The 20,765-nt window shown below is 40.0% G+C and overlaps 1 protein-coding gene across 1 annotated transcript in view; it reads left to right on the top strand.

Moving 5' to 3' along the window:
* The first annotated feature begins 7,201 nt into the window (after nucleotides 1–7,201).
* The window catches only part of LOC149318654 (gamma-aminobutyric acid receptor subunit pi-like), a 51,973-nt gene continuing 38,409 nt past the window's right edge, over nucleotides 7,202–20,765 (top strand). Inside the window, exons 1-2 of the mRNA XM_089507844.1 lie at nucleotides 7,202–7,284; nucleotides 12,463–12,566. Coding sequence (XP_089363970.1) covers nucleotides 7,229–7,284; nucleotides 12,463–12,566 — 160 coding nt within the window. The 5' untranslated portion in view covers nucleotides 7,202–7,228. The remainder of the gene's footprint in view (nucleotides 7,285–12,462; nucleotides 12,567–20,765) is intronic.

The raw sequence follows: 20,765 nt of genomic DNA on the forward strand, positions 1-20,765 counted from the left end.
TTGGGGGGGGGGGCACCGAATTTTCTGGAAAGATCTGGAGGAAAAGGTGACTTATTTAAATCTGGTTTAAGGAGGCTATACTGTGGGTTTGGTGCTGAACTCACCATATGCCATCCAGTTAGTCTGCACCAGAACTGGGAATTAGGCCCTATGGTCCAAAACACACTGCAGAAATAATCCAGTTTGAGGCTGCTTTAGCTGCCCTGGCTGAGGAATTCTAGGAACTGTAGTTTTGTGAGACATTTAGCCTTATCTCTGAGAGATCTCTGGTGCCACAATAAACTGCAATTCCCAGGATTCCCTAGAACTGAACCAGGGCAGTTAAAGCAATCTCAGACTGGATTATTTCTGCAGTGTGTTTTGTACCTATGTTGTCTGAACTAGTTGCCATCGGGATAGGGGGAAGAAGTGGTATTTCTTTTTAATCCCTTCCACTTTTGCTGTCCTTGTGGTAAAAATTTCACCTATGCTTAGCTGTTTTTACCTAAAATAGTGGAGAAATATAAGCACCTGAGTTTAAAAGCCTCTGTTTCCCCATGCTGCCTTCTCTTTAAAATTATAGCCCTAACAGCTGAATTGTATAAGGGGCGGAAATGAAAAACGATTCACGTAACTACATGTTACATCTCCTGTCCTTAAATGGAGATGTCAAAATTAATACGGTGGAGACTTGAGATGTAGCATGGATACAGCTACCATAAAAGCCCTTGGGAGTGCACTTAGACTGGGACAAATCATCAGCCAGCAATGAAAATTTCATACTGAAAGATGGAACTTCATGGTAGAAAGAGGAACAAGGCTTTTGGGGTCATCTTTAAAGAACCTTAAATAAACCTCTAGTGTAGTAGGTAATAGTGTGTTTTGCAGTAATATATGGGATTGAGTATAAACACTTTCTCTTTAGATGTGCCAGAATATTATTTCAGTATAACCAGGGTTTGATTTTCTCCTCAACTATGTAACGCCACTGGGAAAGTCACAATCTTTTAGCCTTAGAGGATGGCAATGACAAACCCCCTCTGAAGAAACTTGCCAAGAAAACCCCTTATGGCCTTAGGGTTGCCATAAGTTCGAAATGACTTGAAGGCACATAACAACAACAACAATGCATCTCTTAGGACCGGGCTAGACAACTGATAGGGGCTAAGCAAATGAGACAATTGCTTAATGAGACTGACTAGTTTTGGGAGAAGTGTGGAAGCTTCGAGATGCTCCCAAGTGAGAAGTTATAAAAAGACAGTGCCATGAGGCACAGGAGAGAAACTGACTAGCAGAGATTGATAGAGACTGACTGAAAGACTTTGGAATTGATGGACAGGAGAACAGGGGTACTGCCTGCCTTTCTGTTCCTATGGAAGTATGGTTATAGACTGGACAAAGGAGTCTAGATTCCTAGCTTCCCTTGAGCATCCAAGACCTAGAATACCATCTATCTTGTAAACAGAACAGAAATGTTGGCTTGTCTCGTTAGGGCTTATGTTGATTTTAACTTCAGCTGAATATGACTTAGGTTTATTTTGTAACTTGATAACTTCTAAGTACAGTAACTCCTGAAGGAAGAAGCCTTCATGTACATGATGCCCCTTTGCTAAAGTAAGATTGCTCTCTTAGAATAAAAAGCTTTCTGTTAAAGATCTGCTGTTTTCCACACACTTTTCATGCCCCTTTGCTCAATGTCCAATAGGATTCTCATCTCCCACGGAGGGGGAGGCAAAGTCTATGTGGAATCATGTCACATAAAGTGGGCTCCTAGTATCCTCTGAGGTTTGATTCCAGGACCCCTCGTGGATACTAAAATTTGTGGATGCTCACGTTGCATTGCATACAACAGTGTAGTAAAACGGTGTCCCTTATATAAAATGGCAAAATCAAGGTTTGCTTTTGGGTTCTTTTGGGGGAGGGATACTTTTCAAGCCATGGATGGTTGAATTCATGGATGCAGAATCTGTGGATACAGAGGGCCAACTGTATTTGTAAAGTTTTGAGCTGTTTTTTTTTAAAATAAAAAACTAATATATTTTTTAAACCCGGGATGGTTTGGAAGATTTCAGGGGCCTCAAAATGGGTGTCAAGGCTGCATGTGACTCACAAATTATATGTTCTCCACCCTGATGTAGATTATGGCTGTAGCACTATATGACTCTGAACATATCTTGACTGATTTTAAAAGCTAAGCAGGGCCAGGTTCATACTTGGATAGAAGACCACTAGAGAATACAAATGGTCTGGTCTGGATCATTGTAAGATATGTTCTTGTGAATTCCATATGTGTGTATGTGGGGGGGGGGGGACTTTGAGGCGAACAAGTGTAAATGGAATAATTGAAAATGTATGAAGACTTGCTGAAACTAGAAGTGTCACAAAATGGGCAGGAAACTGCTGTTAGTGTTGAGCAATTAATGCCTACTGCTGCCTCTTTGGCAGGATGGAATCTGTATGCTAATAGTGGCATAAGCAGTCTCATCATATCTGTTCCCATGAGCTGTTGGGTGAGGTCACAAAATATGTGATCTACATCTATCTTATTTTGTTTGGATGGTTTCCTGAAAGAGCGGTAGGGTATGTTTGGGAGAGAGGAGCATAACCCATTGCCAAAGGTCTGCAAGAAGTCAACAAAGGTGTTGTTTAAAGTCCCTAATGACCACATTGAGTGGCCATCTAATTTGCTGTTGCAACAGCATTTAGACAGCCTGCTTCTAGAACAGGAATAGGGAAATGTATGGTAATCTAAATGTTGTTATACTGTGTCTCCAATCACACCTAGTCAGTATAGCCAATGGTGAGGAATGATGGGAGTTACAGTCTAGCAACATCTGATCACATGTTGCATACCTAGACTGTAGGAAGTAACTGTATAAAATTGAATGTTTGAGTACGGTTACAGCCCTTTATATTATGTAACACCATAATAAATAATACATAATCTTTGATTGCATCTGCATCTGATGGTGGTCCAGAAATGTATGCATAGATATGGAGGTTTACTAGATTACTGCATTACACTCTTATAGCACTGCTATTCCGCTTTAACTGCTCTGGCATCCTGCTGTTGCATTCTGGGATTTGCAGTTTAAGGGGGGGCATTTAGAATTCTCAGCCACAGAGCTCTTAGGACTCACTGAACTACAAACCTCAGAATGCAACAGGAGGCAGTCAGAGCAATAAAAGTGGAATAGCAGCACTATAAGAGTGTAGTGCAGTAGTGTGGTTAATGACACATTACTTGCAAATGGGTATAGGAAAAGCTAAAAGTTACATGGCTCCTGTTTGTAGGTAAAGTAGCTTTAAGCAGAGATCTTGGAGACAAGACAGGAGAGGCTAAGAATAGCTGCACACAGTCCTTTTCTAGCCTGCTTCTTCTCTTCTGCCTCCTTCAGCTGCTTTTAGCCCATGTCAGGTTTCAGAGGCATATTTGCTTCTCAAGAAGCACTGGGTGCAATAGTCATATCTGGAATGATATGGTAGATAAGGAAAGAGATGAGGGTATTCTTCTGCTGTGTAACATACAAGAAAAATGCAAAGCACCTGTTTGTAAGACCTGGTTCTATTATTAGGCATACTGTGGGCATTATCTAAGGAGTCAATGATAGAGGGAAGGGGCCAGCAGGTCTTGGATGATGGAGCTGTGTATGTACCATACAGATAGTACTATACTCGGCTCCACACATACACACCACAAGAAAGGATGTTTCCCTTATATGAATGGGGAATACTATCAATATTGAAGGAAAGATCCAGCTGCTACACTAGTCAACTTTCTCTATATGGAACTGGGGACAAGAGGAGGTCACCTTGGACTTGGCTTCAAAATACCATTGCTTGGCCCTGTTTATCATTTGTTAGGTCTGTATGCCTCTATCTCATGGAAACATAGGCAGATGTATCTGTATTTCCATCCTGCAGTCCCATAGAATGACAAGGTAGATGCCCCCCATGTAGCATCTGCGTATTTCTTCACCCAAGGGAAACATTTGCTTTTTTGCTCTCTGGAAACAACACAGCAGCTACTGCCTAGACCAAACATAATTTTGTAAAACACCATCTGATATTTCACATTAAGAAAACACTCAGTGGCACTAGCCTAGATCCTTATGGTCAAGCATGCAGGTCACAAGGAATACCATTCTCTCCCAGAGGATATGCTGAAGGATGGTCCTGTTCTTTGGACATGAACACAAATTATGCAAGCTGAATCCCCATCTAAAGAGAGCTGCTTCCTCCCGCCCTCCACATATGTCTCAGCTGTCTTCCTTGCACTGTGCTTTTGGTAGGCAAAGATTTCAAATGCTGTTAGAAATTAGAAGTTGGCTGACTGGCATGCCAGGAGCTAACTTGTCAGCCAAATGAAGGCAGTAAAATTGTAGCTTATAAGAGAAAGCAGACATGACTTCTGGCTTCTTCTCATCAATTAGTTAGATTCAGAGAGTGGATCCGGCAGCTGGACCTGGAAGTCCTGTGGCATTGCTGTTTCCTGGGCTACTCTTCTTTATTTCCTAATATATATTTGTAATAATTCTACAATTTCTCGATTTTACTTGCTTCCCAGTTCTACCTGCTAGCTACCAAAGATTTCCTTAGAGTCTTCTGTTTCTTCTTCCCGTGGTAATGTTATCTTCCCCTTTAATTTAACATCACCTAACCAGGTAAATAAGAAAGTAAATAAAGGCAATTATTGAAGTAGACAAGGAAGCTAATTAGGCATATAATTATAATATGTGCTTTTGTGGATATGTTTTCCTTGTGGAAATATAATGTACATTCTAGCTGTAAGCGGTTTTGAGGGTGATGTTTTTTCCTGGGAGGAAGCGAAAGAAATGCATTTGCCTGTTCAGGCTTTGCCCCTTGGCTTATTCTCCAGGCTCTTCAAGCCAGAGGCTGTCAAAAAGCTGCAGCAGAACATGGAGACTAAGATTTGTTTTAAAGAAAGTGGATGTGCTTGGGAATAGGACCTCTGAGGAAGAAAAAAAAATTATCAGGAAGGACAAGGGCTTGGAAGCTCTGAACCATTTTGTGCACTGGAAGAATATTAATGCCCACAAAGATAGGCATTTAGATGATGCTAATTGTCCAGGATCCATCTGAAGTCTATAGGGATTGTCAAGAAAGCCAGCATCATGTAGTAATTTGAATGTTGGACTAGGACTCAGGGAAAACAGGGTTTGAATCCCTGCTTTGCTATGGAAACCCATTGGTTGACCATGGACAAGTCACACTCTCTCAGTTTAAAAGAAAGGCAGTGGTAAACTTCCTCTGAATAAATTGTGCAGAAAAAACTCTAGGAGGTATTCATCAAACGTCACAGTGAGCTTGAAAGCAATAACAACAGGAACTATCTTGCCCAGTGATCAAGATAGCTTTCTTTCCACTTACATACTGCAGAGGTGGTGTATATAATCTGTATACATATGTTTCACATTGATTTTCCTCTTAAGCTGATCACTAGGATCAAGGACGTTCCAGGTCTACTGTCAAGCAAAGAGAGGCAGGGAGCGGTGGGAGTCATTAAAGAACAAAGCTCTATGTGCCACATTGCCTCCCTGTCATCCCCTATATTTATTTGCAGCTCTCAGGTACAGTGGAGGATTTTTTCCCCATTGCCACTTTAAGTAAGCAAGTTTCAACTGGCAGTTTGCTCATTTTCTGTACATGGAATGGGTTGCAGCATCTTGTCCTTCACTTACATTTTGATGTACCTTGGAATCTCTAGGCTGGGCCCTTTTTCTCTCAGTCTAATTATCCATTTGGATCCAAAAGGAATCATACTGTAGGCAAGTAACCATTTCAAGCTAGTGATCATCTGACTGAGGAAACCAGTCATGAAAAAGATATGTACAGATTACATATAGGGTTCTTGCTGTTGGGCAGATGGGCTGGTGGTCAACTAAACTGATTGTACTAGTCTGTAACAGGGAAAGTTATCAAAACACTGGTAGGAACTTAGCGGTTGTCTGAGTTCTTGTAACCAGAGCTTGGGACTGTTATTCTTTCGGACTACAACTCCCCAAATTCGCCTAGCCAGCATGGCAAACATTGACAGAGGGATTCCACTGGTAATATAATGTTCCAGGTTCTCGAAGTAATCAGTGCCAAATCATTTTTTAAGAAGTTGTTTGGGGAAGGGACAGTGAGGTGTGGTGATTGATGGCTAATGGCTTGGAAAACTATTGAAGGATTGGACAAATTAATGGAGGACAGATGTATGAAAGGATATTAGTTATGACAGTTGATGCAGTCTTCTTGTACAGAGACATCATTTCATTGCACTGCAAATGTCAGTGGCAAGGGTGTTGCCTTAGTGATATTTCATATGGCTTGCTGGAATTACCTGGCTGGCATACAGTAGAAGCAAGACATTGGCTTAGCTGGATCATGCAGCTCTTCCAGGCTGCAGAAATGAAGTAGTTTGACACCACTTTTAAGTGTGATGGCTCCTTCCTGTGGAATCCTGGGATTTGTAGTTTGGTGAGAGATTCAGCTTGGTCTGCCAGAATGTTCTGGTACCTCATCTTCTTCATCTTCATCTTCAAGAAAGCTTCTTATGAAGAAACCCATAAGGACATGTTCTGACGTTTAAATTTCATCCATTCTCTGAATAAAGCATGTCACATGTAATGATCACTAAAATCAACATTCACCCTAATCTTATCATACCCATTCTTGGGTTTGACCCAACTATGGCCAGCCATTGCCAGAATTCCCATAAAGGAAGCAAGCCCAGCAGAGTGGGAAAGCTGTAGGATTAACAAGAAGTTTTGAATAGCCTTTTTCTTCCAGAGTCAGAACCAGTCAGGTCTCCCAATTTGCTTGAGACAGGATTGTTGAGCAGCCATAATAACAGTATTAGCTTGTACTTTTGTTGATAATATGATCACAATAGAGATTGTATTGTATTTCTGAAGATGTTTAAATGGGAAGAAATCATTTTTATTTAGGGCTTGGGTATAAAACCACACCACTTCAAAATTAGAAAACCCTGTTCCTCCTCCAAACTCCATCATTAGAATCATAGAATCGTAGAGTTGGAAGAGACCACAAGGGTCGTCCAGTCCAACCCCCTGCCAGTAAACAGTTAGTACCTACCATTCCCACAAGTTGCTTTTGCAGGTATTGCCTTAAGTATCCTCATGTCAGCTGTTAAAAGTCTTTTTTCATTTTCCATAGTGCTGTATGAGTCAAGCTTTTCTTTGTTTGCTTTTAGGGAATAATAGGAATTTTGGAGCCAACTCCAATGATGTGCACCTTGAGCTGGGGTTTTATAGCCCTTTTTCTAATGATATTATGCAGGTAAGCAACAGTATTTATTCTATTGTTATTCTATGCATGCAGGATTATTTTTAAATGGAACAAAAGAGGATTATTGGGGCTTTCCAGATGATGAAAACAACAACTGAGATTGTTAGACAGCTACACAAGTGCCAATCCAGTGTTAGTACTGTAGAGTGATATCCTGGCTGTTGCCATACTACAGAATTAATGCAGCCTGACACCACTTAAACTGCCATATCTGCATCCTAAGGAATTTTGAGATTTGTAGTTGCCTGTGGCACAAGAGCTCTCTCACAGACAAGGCTAAATATCTCACAAAACTACAAATCCCAGAATTCCACAGCATTGAGCCATGGCAGTTAAAGAGGTGCCAGAAAGTATTATTTCTACAGTGAAGATGCAGCCCTGTTTCCCTGCAACTGAGCATAAGAGGAGTGTAGCTTTGAGGCAGGGAAGAACCCCTTCCTATGTCTGGAATCTTTTAAACATGCTGTTGCCTCAGTTTGCTTCCTTTAGCCTCATTCTGGCATTTAAAGAAAGTTGCAAAGCTGGCTACTAAAGTTGCAAACTTGCAGGTCTGTTATTTAATGGTGAAGTGTGTTTAGAACTTGAAAAACATTTAAAAATTACTGAAAATGGCTACTTTAAAAAGGCAAACACTTTTTCAAATACAAAAACTATCCACACAAAAATTCCCTTACAAAACAACATGCGCATGCACACACGTATGCACACACCCTAATCTAAATTGATCAAAGAGTAGAATGGAGTTGGGATTAGAAGAAATACAGTGAAGTTGAGATGGAGATTTTAATATCCCTCATCAATAGTCAATACCATGACTACTGATGGATGATGTGGCTACTCTTCCTCCCATAATCAGTTCAGCTTTATGATCTTCTCATATTCACTTTCAACAAATAATTGCAATGCTTTTAGTTGTATTTGTTTGTTACAGTTTTATTCTGCTGTTTTGCCAAAATGTTGTGGGCTATATTTAGCTGTGAGGGTCTAATTGATGCAGGAACATCAGTGAGCTTTATACTAGAGTAGCTTGCATTTCAATCCTCACAGCTGAAGGCTGAACTAGTTGCAAAGAAAATCATGTAATTGTCTCTCGCACAACGGGTTTTTCTTTGTTAAACAACAGTCATAGGGGATCAACCATTTGGATCAGTTTTCCTTTTCAATCACAGCTTTCTCCTTAGGACAGATAGCAGCCATGAGAAGAATCTGGATCACCACCCCAGTAGTGGCAAAATGTTAAACCATCCCTTCTTCTACATGCCAGTCCCAAACTAGATTTATGCTCTCCCCACATCATCTGTTATTTGATAAAGAAAAACAAGCAAGAGCTAATGATGATGGCACTGAAAACACCACAGCCAAGTGAATAATGAGCTAGACTTTAGATCTTAACATGCCCATTTGTAGCTCTCTCTTTTGTAACTTAACTCTACTGGGGAATGTGTGGCCCCTCAGATCTTGTTGCACTCCATTTCCTATCAGCCTTAGACAGCAAAGGAATGGTGAGAGTTGATGGCAAATGCACTCCAATAACATCTGGAGAGTTGCACTTTCTCTAGTCCTTGATTTATACTATGAACAAAAATGAGTAGATTAGCCACAGAGTCATTTGGAAATAAAACCTGGAGAGTAAAGCTTGTACTGTCCAGTTACTGGACTGCAATTTTCATCTGCCCTAGCCAGTGTTGATGGATAATGGGTACTGCAGTGCGACATTTGGATTGAAAAAAAATCCATTGCCATATTTTCCTTATCCCTGCTCCAGAATGTTGATTACTATGCATTTTCCTTTCATGCTTCCTTTGACTTTTGGTGAACTATGCTATGTTTGACTATACTGTGCTAGTCACTATAGAAACATTCAAAGAAAAGTGGGGCCTGCCTAAAGAATTTGACTACCTAATTTGGAAACAATCAAATTGGCTCAGTCATGCATTTTATGGCAGAGCATAGTGGGAGCACTGGAAGGTCTCTTTCCCAGAGATGGAAAAAGTTGTAGTGAAGAAAGGTGTTTAAAAGCATTGTTTGCCAGTAATTTGCGTTTATAAACTCTGTGGGATATGATTTTTTTTAAAATCACACTTCAGTTTTCTCCCCTAGGTACCAGCAAACAAGGCTTGCGTCTTATTTGTGTTTTGTGACTGGGAACATTATACTCTGAACACACAGCTTAGCCAATAGAGAAGTAAGCAAATCATATGATTGCTTGATCGTGTGCAGGCCTTTATTTAATATTATGGCACTGAAAAGAAGAAGTGAGGCTTCTGGAAATAAATTGAAATTATGTATTCTGAATATGTACTTTTATGGGAGTGTGATCTTGTGTTGTTTGCTTAGAACAAGTCATGATGACCTGGACATTATGTGGCACTGTGGTTTGTTCTAAAATGAAGGTGTAATCGTCACTCCCTTTCTCTTGCACCAAAGGAAAGTGACGTGTGTGTAGGTCCTGTGGAAGTGCATTGCTCACCATAATTCATGCCCATAGATTCCTCACCTTTACAGCGGCAAACCTATGTCTTTTAAGATGCTGTTGAATTCACACTCCCATCAGCCCCAGACAGCATGGCCAATTGGTTACATCCCATTTAGACTACTGTAAAGTGTTTTACTTGAGGCTGTCTTTGAAGAGTGTTCAGAAACTGGAAATAATTTAGGATTAGCCTTGCACTGGCCTAATTTTGTGCCAGTGAAACATCTGTTTCCCTAGGCTGGAGGAGGTTTGGATGTGGTACAATTCAACTCCTCCTTCCTTTCTCTTCTCTTTTCACACCTACCCACCATTTTCTTTGAATTTATGCATGTGTAAAACACCAACAGAATTATAGCCTGTAGCAGACAGAACATTTCTGTTGACAGGCGTCTGAGATTAAACGCAAAAGAGGAGACAAAGTTCCTTGTGCTGACAGACGGGCACTTGTTTTATTTCTTATTAATTTTAAACAGTCCAACAGAAATTTCTGTTTAAATGCACTTTGATGTGTATAACAATGTAATCCATATGTTTTAAAAGAATATAACTAATTTTGTGTTGTCCTTGATAATATATTTCATGGAATTTATTTGTATATTTTTAAGTGGAACCTGGAAGAAAGCCAACTTTGATAGCGCCCAAAACGTGTAGGACTTTTTAAATTAGTTAGAAATAAAACAAGTGACCATCTATCAGCATCTTTTATTATTATTATTATCATTATACTTTATTTATATAGCGCTGTAGATTTACACAGCGCTGTACATATAGACAATAAAATCGATAAAAATGAAACCTGCCAATGGTGTACATTCTATGAAATACATATAAAACAATAGACAATAATACAAGATGAAATTAGATAAAATAAGGAAGCAGAAGATTAAGTACATCAAGTATAAAATCAAATCAAATATCAGTTAACAATCGGATAAACAGTCACACAATGCCTGGGAACGCTTCCCTGAACAATATAGTTTTCAACTCAGTTTTGAAACTGGTTAAAGAAGCGATGACCCTTGCTTGTGGGGGAAGGAGGTTTTACTTCTGCTTCATAGTGTGCTTAGTTATCAGTTCTCTCCTTTAGGTTTTGAGATAATCCAACAGAAGAGAGGTCTGCCAGCAAAAGGGCATTTCTCCCACCAGAAGATTATTTTGCCTAATCCTATTATATTTTATTAGAATTGTGCTTCCGATTTCTGTTTTTAATTCAGTTTAATGTGATTATATTAGGTTTGGTTGCATTGCAATTCACCTTAGGTATAAAAGGTGGTCTAGAAGTAATTTTATAAATAAAGTAAAATATGTAAGAAAAGAAAATACCTAAGAAAGAATGAGAAATAAGGAAGAAGAAGAAAAATACAGGGTTTCAGGCGGCATGCAGATGATCATATCTCATTTTAATAAACTGAGATACGAATAAGTCTTGCGTGCGTGTGCAGTTCTCTTCCACAGCACCTTTCAGCAAGCCTGAAGGTGTCTAAAACATTGTATTTTTTTTTTGAAATTTTAACCTGTCTTAAAATCCTAGCTTATTCTGAAACTGGTAATCAAGATTTCCTGGTTAAGTTGGGTAATAGAGATGTCCTGCTTTATCATGCTGAGAAGTGAAATGGCTAAAGTTATTCCTAGGCAGAGTTCCCTTGTGTATATCACTAATTGTCAGAACTGGGCCACATATCAGTGTATTGAGGTTAACACTGGCTCTCAAAAGGAACACTAAGCTTTAAGACTAATATGTTACCATTTATGCACACACACCATTACCAAAAAACCACAGAAAGACATCTTCAAGAAACATATTTATTATAACATAAGCTGTTGAAGACAAAAATCTTTACTTTTATTTCATGTGTCTAAATGATACTGGCTTTGTTTAGAAAGTGCCTCATGTATGCTCTCCAGTGTTTCTACTTCATCTTTGTTAACTGTGGAGTCAAAAAAGACTTTGGGAGATTAATACACAGATATTTCTTCTAGAAAACAACCTCCTCCTCTGCATGTTCTCCCTTGGGCTAGTTGGATTAAGCACATCTCTAGTTATATAAAAAGAAGTGACCGGTGAGGAAAGGTCTACAGTTATGCAGGCATGAATGAATTTGCTTGTTTGGCTTTCTATAACATTCACACTTTGTTCAAGTTTGTTCTGTCCCATTTCTGCATCAGCTTGCTTTTTGTTAATTAAAAAAAGTTAAAACATTTCCCCCTCTAATTCCATGCCTGCCTTTTTATACACAGGATTCCCCAGAGTCTACCTTTTTAAATACAATTTTTTAAGTAGAAAAGGGTATCACATTATCCAGGGAAGCTCAAAAACTGAAGGATGATTCTGTTCTTGTTTGTTTAAGGTCAGGACTGAAGAACCAGGGCAGCCTGTATTAAAATGCAAAGCAAACAAATTTAGCCCAGCTTTTGTTGTCAGATATCTCACAAGACCAGTGACAGAAAAATGAACCACTTTATAAATTCATTCAGCTGCTTTAGGGCATTTGTAAACAATTTCTGTAAACCAAAAGACAAGGCATTAATGGGTTTACCAAGTCAGAAATCCTGGGGTGATGGTTTTGCTTTATGTAGCTATTATGAAACATAAAAATAACCACTCTCAAGTTAGAAATCTATCAACAGGCACAATTTTACATCTCTGACCATGACCCTCAACTAACCCTTCTGTTCTCTTTTCTCCTTATGGTTAGATTAACAAAAGTTTCCCCAGCTGAAGGAAAAGGTGAAATTCTTCCTCCAACGATACAGAAGATAATGAAAGGATATAACAAGTATCTACGGCCATTTTTTGACAGTAAGTAGGGAAAAAAATAAATAAATTCTGACAGGAATAAGGTCTAGAAAAAGCAAGAAAGAGGCCCACGATGACAGTTTTCATTGGCCGCTATTTCTGATATTTATTTTGAAAGGATGTGATGATTTATACCATAAATTCCAGAGGTTAGAATGAGTCTGAAGATTGAGTTTTATTCTTACGGTGATGGCTCATGAACGTTTATATCTGTCCGAAGTAACAAAGTAAGCAAGCAAAGCAAGGGCAGAGTAAGCCTATGGCCTGCAGTGCAAATAATGCATTATATTGAGCAATGAGTGGTCAACTTCCTGAAGACAAGAGCACACATTGGTGGTAATGCATTGTAGTTGCATTTTGTAACCACCAACTGTCATCTTAGACAGAGGCTTCTAGGAGTGTGATTCTGCTCTAAACCACTCCATGCACTTTATATTTTAGACATTGTGCAGGGAAAGGGGAGTTGCTGCTGCTGTGCAAAAAATTAAAATTAAAATTAAAATTAATGGTGTGGTGGCAAAAACAGTAGAGGGGGAATGCCAAGTTGGAGGCCCATGGACTATATGTTACCCACACCTATATTAAAAGAACTCACATATCCTAAATAATCCAATCATGTGGAAGAAACAAATTAAGTTATCAGTCTATACTATTTGTTATCCATCTGTTTACTATTCATCACTTGGAGGTGCTAAACTGATCTCTGTTCCGCCATGAGAGCCTAAGGTACATGTCAGGAATACAAATATTTAAATAAGTAAGTAAATACTAGCTCCTCAAACTAATTTTACATGCTTTATGTATTAGACCAACTCTTATCTGGGGAACAGTAGTGATTCCTAGTGCACTTTTACAGAAATCATGGTTGACCTGCCAGAAATACTGAAGAAGATTAATATTTTCTTTGTGTTTTGTTTTTATTGAGACTAGGGAAATATTAATCCAACTGAATCTCTTGCTATAAGCATAGCTCTTTCATATGCATAATTATATATAAGGAGATTGAATACATGCACATTGGATGTTAGGAAAAGCATATTTTTGTGTCATCTGTCAATGTAATAATTTGAGTGACATGTTTATATTAAAGTAGGTTACTAAGAGGCATTTATAGCTACTACAAATCAAAGAAATGCATTGAGTTTCCCACTGAACCTCTCCTTTTAATAATTCTGAAATGAGTTATACAAAAGTAGAGACAGATGTTTTGCTGCTGATTGCTCTACCTCCTGTTGCCCAGGGAGATAGATGCTTTAAACACAAGAGAATGATATATGGAGCATCAAAAGGTACCATGGGCTGAATAAGGAATATCTCAGAAAATTCTAGAGTTCAAGAATGTGTAAGGTGCTGCAAGATCCCTTTGCATACAGTATTCTATGTTACCTTTGCAGCCAGCAATTGGTGAATCAGGCAAAGCCATTCTTGAATAATCAAAGTGCTAATCTAATGAGCCTGGCCTGAAGTTGAGATCTTCAAAGGAAATCCTATTGCATTCTTTGCATGGTTGTGGTGTCATGTAAACCAATTTGGCTCCATCACTCTTGAGTTTTGGGGCTTTGTATTAATTAAAATGAACAATTTTTAAAAATTGTTAAAGTTGCTTTTTAAAAAATAAAATAGTTAAATCTATTTATGCAGAATAATTTGTATTCTTATCTATTGTGCATTGCCTCAGGTACTCTAGCAACTCAGAGATGATAAACAAATACTTTTAATTACTAGAAATGCTGTTTAATTTCTGAGGCTTAAATTTCCTGTTAACTGAAACTACAGTTCGTCCTGTTTGCAAAGATCTTCAGACTGAGTTCCACAGGGAGCTATCCAGGGTGCTACTAGTCACTTGAACATTGCTGTGAGGAAAACTAGTACATTATGCTTTTGGAAACTGAATTTTGTCCTGTCTTATTGAATGGAACTTTGCATTGCCTAGACAAAATCTGGATTCTCCCCTAGTAATTCCTGTTTCAGCTAAAGGAGTTATCTAGAAGAGATAGGGTTTTAGACAGAAGAGATGGAGGCACTGAAGGACTGGGCTTTTGATATGAGATCATATCAGCCCATCACAAAATATTCTGTGAAACAACTTATTAGAGATTCATGGAACTGAATAGCTTCACAAAACAGCTTCATGAGACCAAGGAAGCTTCTTGGGTGTAGCTAGAATTTATGCATATATTAACAACCAGCATATCAAAGCAAACAAATTGACCAAGGATTGTTCACGCCAGTGATGTTAAGCCCCCATATATATATATATATATATATATTGCTTGAGCTGTTTCACTTGATGAATATCTGATGAACACCTTACCATCACCCACTGAAAGATACTATGTTTGAGATGATAGAAAGATTCTGCCTGTAGGCCTGGATCAGTGGCAGTGCAGTCACACATGTTGAACACTTCAGATGGTGAGCTCATATGTGAGATCAAGCCCAAAATGTAAGTTGCAAAAAGAGATGATTGCATGCAAATTCTCAGTTAGGAATACTTTATTGTCACCACATTGTTCCATCAGATTTCTTCAGCTATTTTTGACTTATAGTTTGTGATAATGAGTCATAGCATGTTTTGTAGAGCCAACCAGTGGAGGAAGAATTCTGGTCATACATTTCACTTTTCCATTTTGCTGCTGCAGCTTGAATACATTGTTATCTTACCTTTGAGAAGTGTCCAATATAGTGAAACACCTTAATCTGTTTATTTCTGTCTAGTGAAATATATTCATTTATAGGTGAGCTGTAGTATATATAACTCTGCATGTAGCTGTATTTCTCCCTTGCCTCTAGCCAAAAAGCTTCTCTACTTAAAGAAATGACTGAATAAAAAGAATTTATTGTATAGGTATTCATCTCATATTGACTGCAGAATCAAACATTCATATCTGTTGGTAGATGTTGTCTTTTCTTGGGAGTTTATCAGACTCAAGTTTTGGACCCTGCAATTGCGCAAAGGAAGTGTAAAGAACGTTGTGAAATGACTGTTTCGCACGATGTCTTACCACATTGCTTGCTTTTCCGTCATTCCCCCGTAACGTTATGTTAGCGCTACAATTGCGCGAAAGTTGCGATTTGCGTGATGCGAAACCATGCATAGCAGAACTGTCTACTACACCAGCGCCTTCCGTTTCTGTCGAGCATTTTGCATCAAAATCCTTGCGCATGCCCTTTGGAGGCTTTGGTGGCATCGTGACCTTTGTGCTTCTGGGGGAGCGAGGGGTCCCCCCATCTTTAGGGTCCTATTTAGCGGAGGGGAGGGGGAGAAGGAAAGAGCCGAAGGAAAAGGGGGAATCTGGATGCAAAGGGTGACAGAAGGCAAAAGGGGAAATCAGGGTGGCTTTTGGTGGGGGGGAGTGGAGAAAGTGATGGAGGAGGAGGAGGAGGAGGAGGAAGGAGCCGTGGGAAGAAGGGAGCCACGGAGGGCATCCTATAATGGAGCAGGAGGAGGAGGATGAAGGACCCAGGGCAGCTCAGAGGGAGGTAAGAGTCGGAAGGAAGGAAGAGGAGGAGAAGGATTGCCCAGGGAAATAGGGCTGTGGAGAGAAGCTGGGGATGTAGGGAAATGGATGCAGCAGGAGCAGCCTCTTTTGACAATTTATGCACATGATTTTTGGGGTGCTTGCTTTCTTCTTGCTCCTGGAACTTAAGCGCCATTATTATTGTTGTTGTTATTATTATTATTGTTTGTGTTATATGCAGGTGCTACTGTCAGAATGCCTGCGCTGCATTTCCATTTTATTCCCAACTTGATTCCATGGGTCAGTTGGAACTGACAGGTCACTCTGTCTCAGCCTCAGTGGAAGGCAATGGCAAAGTGTAAGCAGGAGGAAAGGGGGCAGTTCAGATCAGGTCAAAGGCAGGGCATGAACAGAGTTCCCATCAGGCACTTTCCTCCATTTTTAAATAAACTATTTTTGGCAAAATGAGCGCATGTTTTGTTGCGTTTTTTCCTGCGGAATATATGTGTGTGTGTGTGTGTGTGTGTGCTTTGCAACAGTATCCCTTTGCTGGAAGTCAGCTAATGAAAGGGAACAATGAAAGGGCACTTTTTTCCTTGGAGAATCCATGCTAAAATGCGAATGTAACATTCGAATGTTACGTTTCTTGCTGTTGTCAAATAGGCAATTGGCAAAACGATACATGCTTTTGCAAGGAATGCAGGGATAGCTCTGAAGTGCTTTTAAAGTCATAAAAGAATGCATGACAATCGCATCCTTTTCTGGCATTTACGAGGTGATGAATTTATTATTATTATTATTATTATTATTATTATTACATGTGCAAGAGGCATTCTGGGGTGGCAAGGAGTGGGGGATACAGGATGCATTAACTTGCATTTTGGGGTTGAAAATGGGGCCAAGGGCAGATCATAAGAGGTGTGTTTGACAAAATGAGCACGCTTTGGGGCATTTTGTGCCTGGCTCTTTAACAAAAAGGAGGGGGGAAGGGTTAGGGTTAGAAGGGGCTGGACTGGATGGCGCTTTGGGGTCCCGTCCATTTCTAGGGTCCTATTTATTCCTTCAGAGAAGAAGAAGGGGCTGGACTGGATGACCCTTTGGGGTCTCTCCCATCTCTGCGATCCTATGTATTCCCTCAGGACAGAAGAAGGGGCTGGACTGGATGACCCTTTGGGGTCCCTTGCATAGATTAGATATACCTATAGGTACAGACCCCATTCTCCTCACATATACATATACATAAACATATAGAACACACACACACACATCCATATATATATATATATATATATATATATATATTCACACACACACACCTCTTTATAAATACAGGCAGACAAGACTGATATACACATATATGCCAGAGACACATACCAATAAATATCTCGGCATATTCACAGTATCCACAACAGCTGATAACACACATGCGTCTTTATATTCACATTTATTCCTCCGGGACAGAAGAAGGGGGTGGACTGGATGCCCCTTTAGGGTCCCCTTGATTTCTTGTATCCTATTTCACACATCAAGGCAAAATACACACACAAACACATACATATCTCTGCACATATTCACGCAGAACACACATTTATATATATATATATATACACACACACACACAAAAGGAGTGCAGAGGAATGGGGCTGGAATGGATGACCTTTAGGGAACCCTTAAATTTCTAGCCTCCTAGGTGTTCTTGCAGGGCAGAAGAATGGGGTTGGAATGGATGACCCTTAGGGGACCCTTAAATTTCTAGCCTCCTAGGTGTTCTTGCAGGGCAGAGGAATGGGGTTGGAATGGATGACACTTAGGGGCCCCTTAAATTTCTAGCCTCCTATGTGTTCTTGCAGGGCAGAGGAATGGGGTTGGAATGGATGACCCTTAGGGGACCCTTAAATTTCTAGCCTCCTAGGTGTTCTTGCAGGGCAGAAGAATGGGGTTGGAATGGATGACCCTTAGGGGACCCTTAAATTTCTAGCCTCCTAGGTGTTCTTGCAGGGCAGAGGAATGGGGTTGGAATGGATGACCCTTAGGGGACCCTTAAATTTCTAGCCTCCTAGGTGTTCTTGCAGGGCAGAGGAATGGGGTTGGAATGGATGACACTTAGGGGCCCCTTAAATTTCTAGCTTCCTAAGTGTTCTTGCAGGGCAGAGGAATGGGGTTGGAATGGATGACACTTAGGGGTCCCTTAAATTTCTAGCCTCCTAGGTGTTCACGCAGGGCAGAGCAACCCCCCTCCCCACCTCCCCCGGGGTTGTCCTGAAAAAGGAAGCCCATTGGATGGGAATGGGGTGAAAAAGCAGCCCTGCATCATGGGAACTTTGCAATCAGTAACTTTTGTGTTGCATTGCGCTGCTGCCTACCACACCAAACCATTTCACAACACATTCGCAAGGATAACGGGAGACAAAGGCCTGACTTCCCTTTTTTCCCGTAGTGCCCAAAAAGGGGAGGAATGACGCTAAAACTACGGGAGCGTTGCACAACGGGCTCCCATAGAAATGAATGGCGTCTGGAAGAACGTTATTGTGCAATGTTGGTGACGCTAACATTGCGCGATAGGTAGGAAAAATCGCCAAAAGCTCGTGTCTGATAAACTCCTTGGTATTCTCCTTTGGACTTCTCAAGCAGAAAAAAAGGCAAGAGATCTCTATCCCCATCTATTGGAGAGGAAAAGGAAGAACTTTTAAAAGTTCCTCGAAGTGTTGGAAAAGATCAGGAATATTGAGATCTTTTTTTCTTTTTTTGTTGCATCATGGATGGCCAAATCTGGCCATAGAGACACCTTCTTTGATTACATTCCATTTGGACTATTGTAAGGACCTGAACAGACAGGCTAAAATAAAGCTGCTTGGGTCACTTTGGAAGTATGCTGTTTAAATGACACTTGCATCTTAAGAGGCCAGAAGCTGTGCCAAAGCTGAGCTCCAGTCCTTGGGACTGGAGCATGGCTTTGGCATGGCTTTCAGATTCTTAGGACGCATGCATAATTTAAACAGAATACCTCCAAAGTGACCCGAAGCAGCTTTATTTTGGCCTGTCTGTTTGGGCCCGAAATTACAGCAGATCCAGAATGCCGACTGGGGACAGTTATAGGGAACAAATAATTCTTGCTGAAACAGCTTCGTTGGCATAATTCAAAACGCTGGTCATGACCTAGAAAGCCCTACACAGCTCAGGTCCAGACTATTTGCAAGGCCACCTCTCCCCATATGAACCTGCCAGAACCCTGAGATTTTCAAGGGGAGGCTTTCTCTCAGTCCCACCACCATCACCAGCTTGCTTGGTGAGGACATGAGAGAGAGCTTTCTCAGGGCTGCTCTCACATGGAACTCCCTTCCACAGGAGGCTGGGCTGGCCTTTGCTTATTCCCTTTAATCCGCATCCACCCTTACCTCAGAGTTATTTTTGTCCTGTCACAACTGAGATATGAAGATTCAAATAGTATGTTCTCCTATTCTTGCCTTAAGGTAGGTAGCTGTGACTACATTTAAAGAAGTTCTCTTCTCGAACGTTAGTAAAGTCACAAAAATGCAACAAATTAGGTAGCAGTTCAAACACTCTTTCAGATCCACATGGCATCCCCAGAAGCACCTCACCACTGACTGACATCTGGAGGAAGCAGAAGGATGGAAGGCTCAGAGGGAAGGGAACCCTCATTGCATCTATCTCAATTTTTATTGCTCCCGTAATCACAGAAAACATATATGTGTGTTTGTATGAGAGAGAAAGAGTATAAATCTGCAGTGTTTTTGAACTAATTGAATTAAAACAGGTTTGCTTAAGGACATGACTGGGAAAAATGGTAATTGTGATACTGATTATTTTTTTTTAAGAATAGCTCAAATTTAGTAATTTTGGTTCCACATATTTGGTCCCATGTTACCAGTCATTCTCATCCACATCCTTTGGGAATTTTAGAATTTTTAGAATGAAACTTGTAAAGACTTCTAAAAGAATTGAAGTTTTCACATTGAAAAAGTGCTTTCAGTGCTGTACTGTTTTAAAATCTATTGTTTTTAAAATCTTTTAGAGAGTATGTTTTTAATATGGCCCTTAGTTTAATTCAGTTTTAGTGTGGCTTTTGTATGTTTTTAATTACGTCCTTTTTAATGGGTAAGTCATGTTGAGACTCAGACTTAGGGAAAAGGTGGTATATAAATAAAGTTCATCATTATAATTATGCGGTGTGAATTCTGTGAATACTGACTGTGGATACTGGAATCTAGATTCCTTGTTTTTGTGAGCTTTAATGAGCAGATTACTTTTGCCAGATTGGTTTAGTTAGAGCCTCCCCAGGGACGTAGCTAGGATTTTAGGAAGGGGGGGGGGGGTCCAGACTAAGTGCCACCATTATAATGGGGCTTAGGTGCGGCGGCACAGCAGCACACACCATTCATTTTTCTAATGGAAGGGGGGGTCCGGACCCCAAGAACCCCCCCCCCCTTGGCTACGTCCCTGGCCTCCCCATCTCCTTTAAAAAATCAGAAACTGTAAAAGATATTAGTAAAGAAAGGAAGACAAGCATGAGGTATAAAAATACTGGAAATACATGGGAGGATGTAGAAGAAAATATGTAACGCATGTAATGTGTGTTAGTGTGTTAATAAGTGTAGAACTTGTGTATGTGATTGTAATGTTTGCATTGTTAGTGGTGTCATGTGTTTTATGTTTTTAACAACTTTTATTTAACAAATAAAAACATATTAAAAAATAAAATGTATATGCTTTTAATATTGAA

Source organism: Sceloporus occidentalis, unplaced genomic scaffold (assembly GCF_023333645.1).
Source record: "Sceloporus occidentalis isolate IW3139 unplaced genomic scaffold, rSceOcc1.0.p SCAF_2, whole genome shotgun sequence".
In the NCBI taxonomy this organism is placed as follows: domain Eukaryota; kingdom Metazoa; phylum Chordata; class Lepidosauria; order Squamata; family Phrynosomatidae; genus Sceloporus; species Sceloporus occidentalis.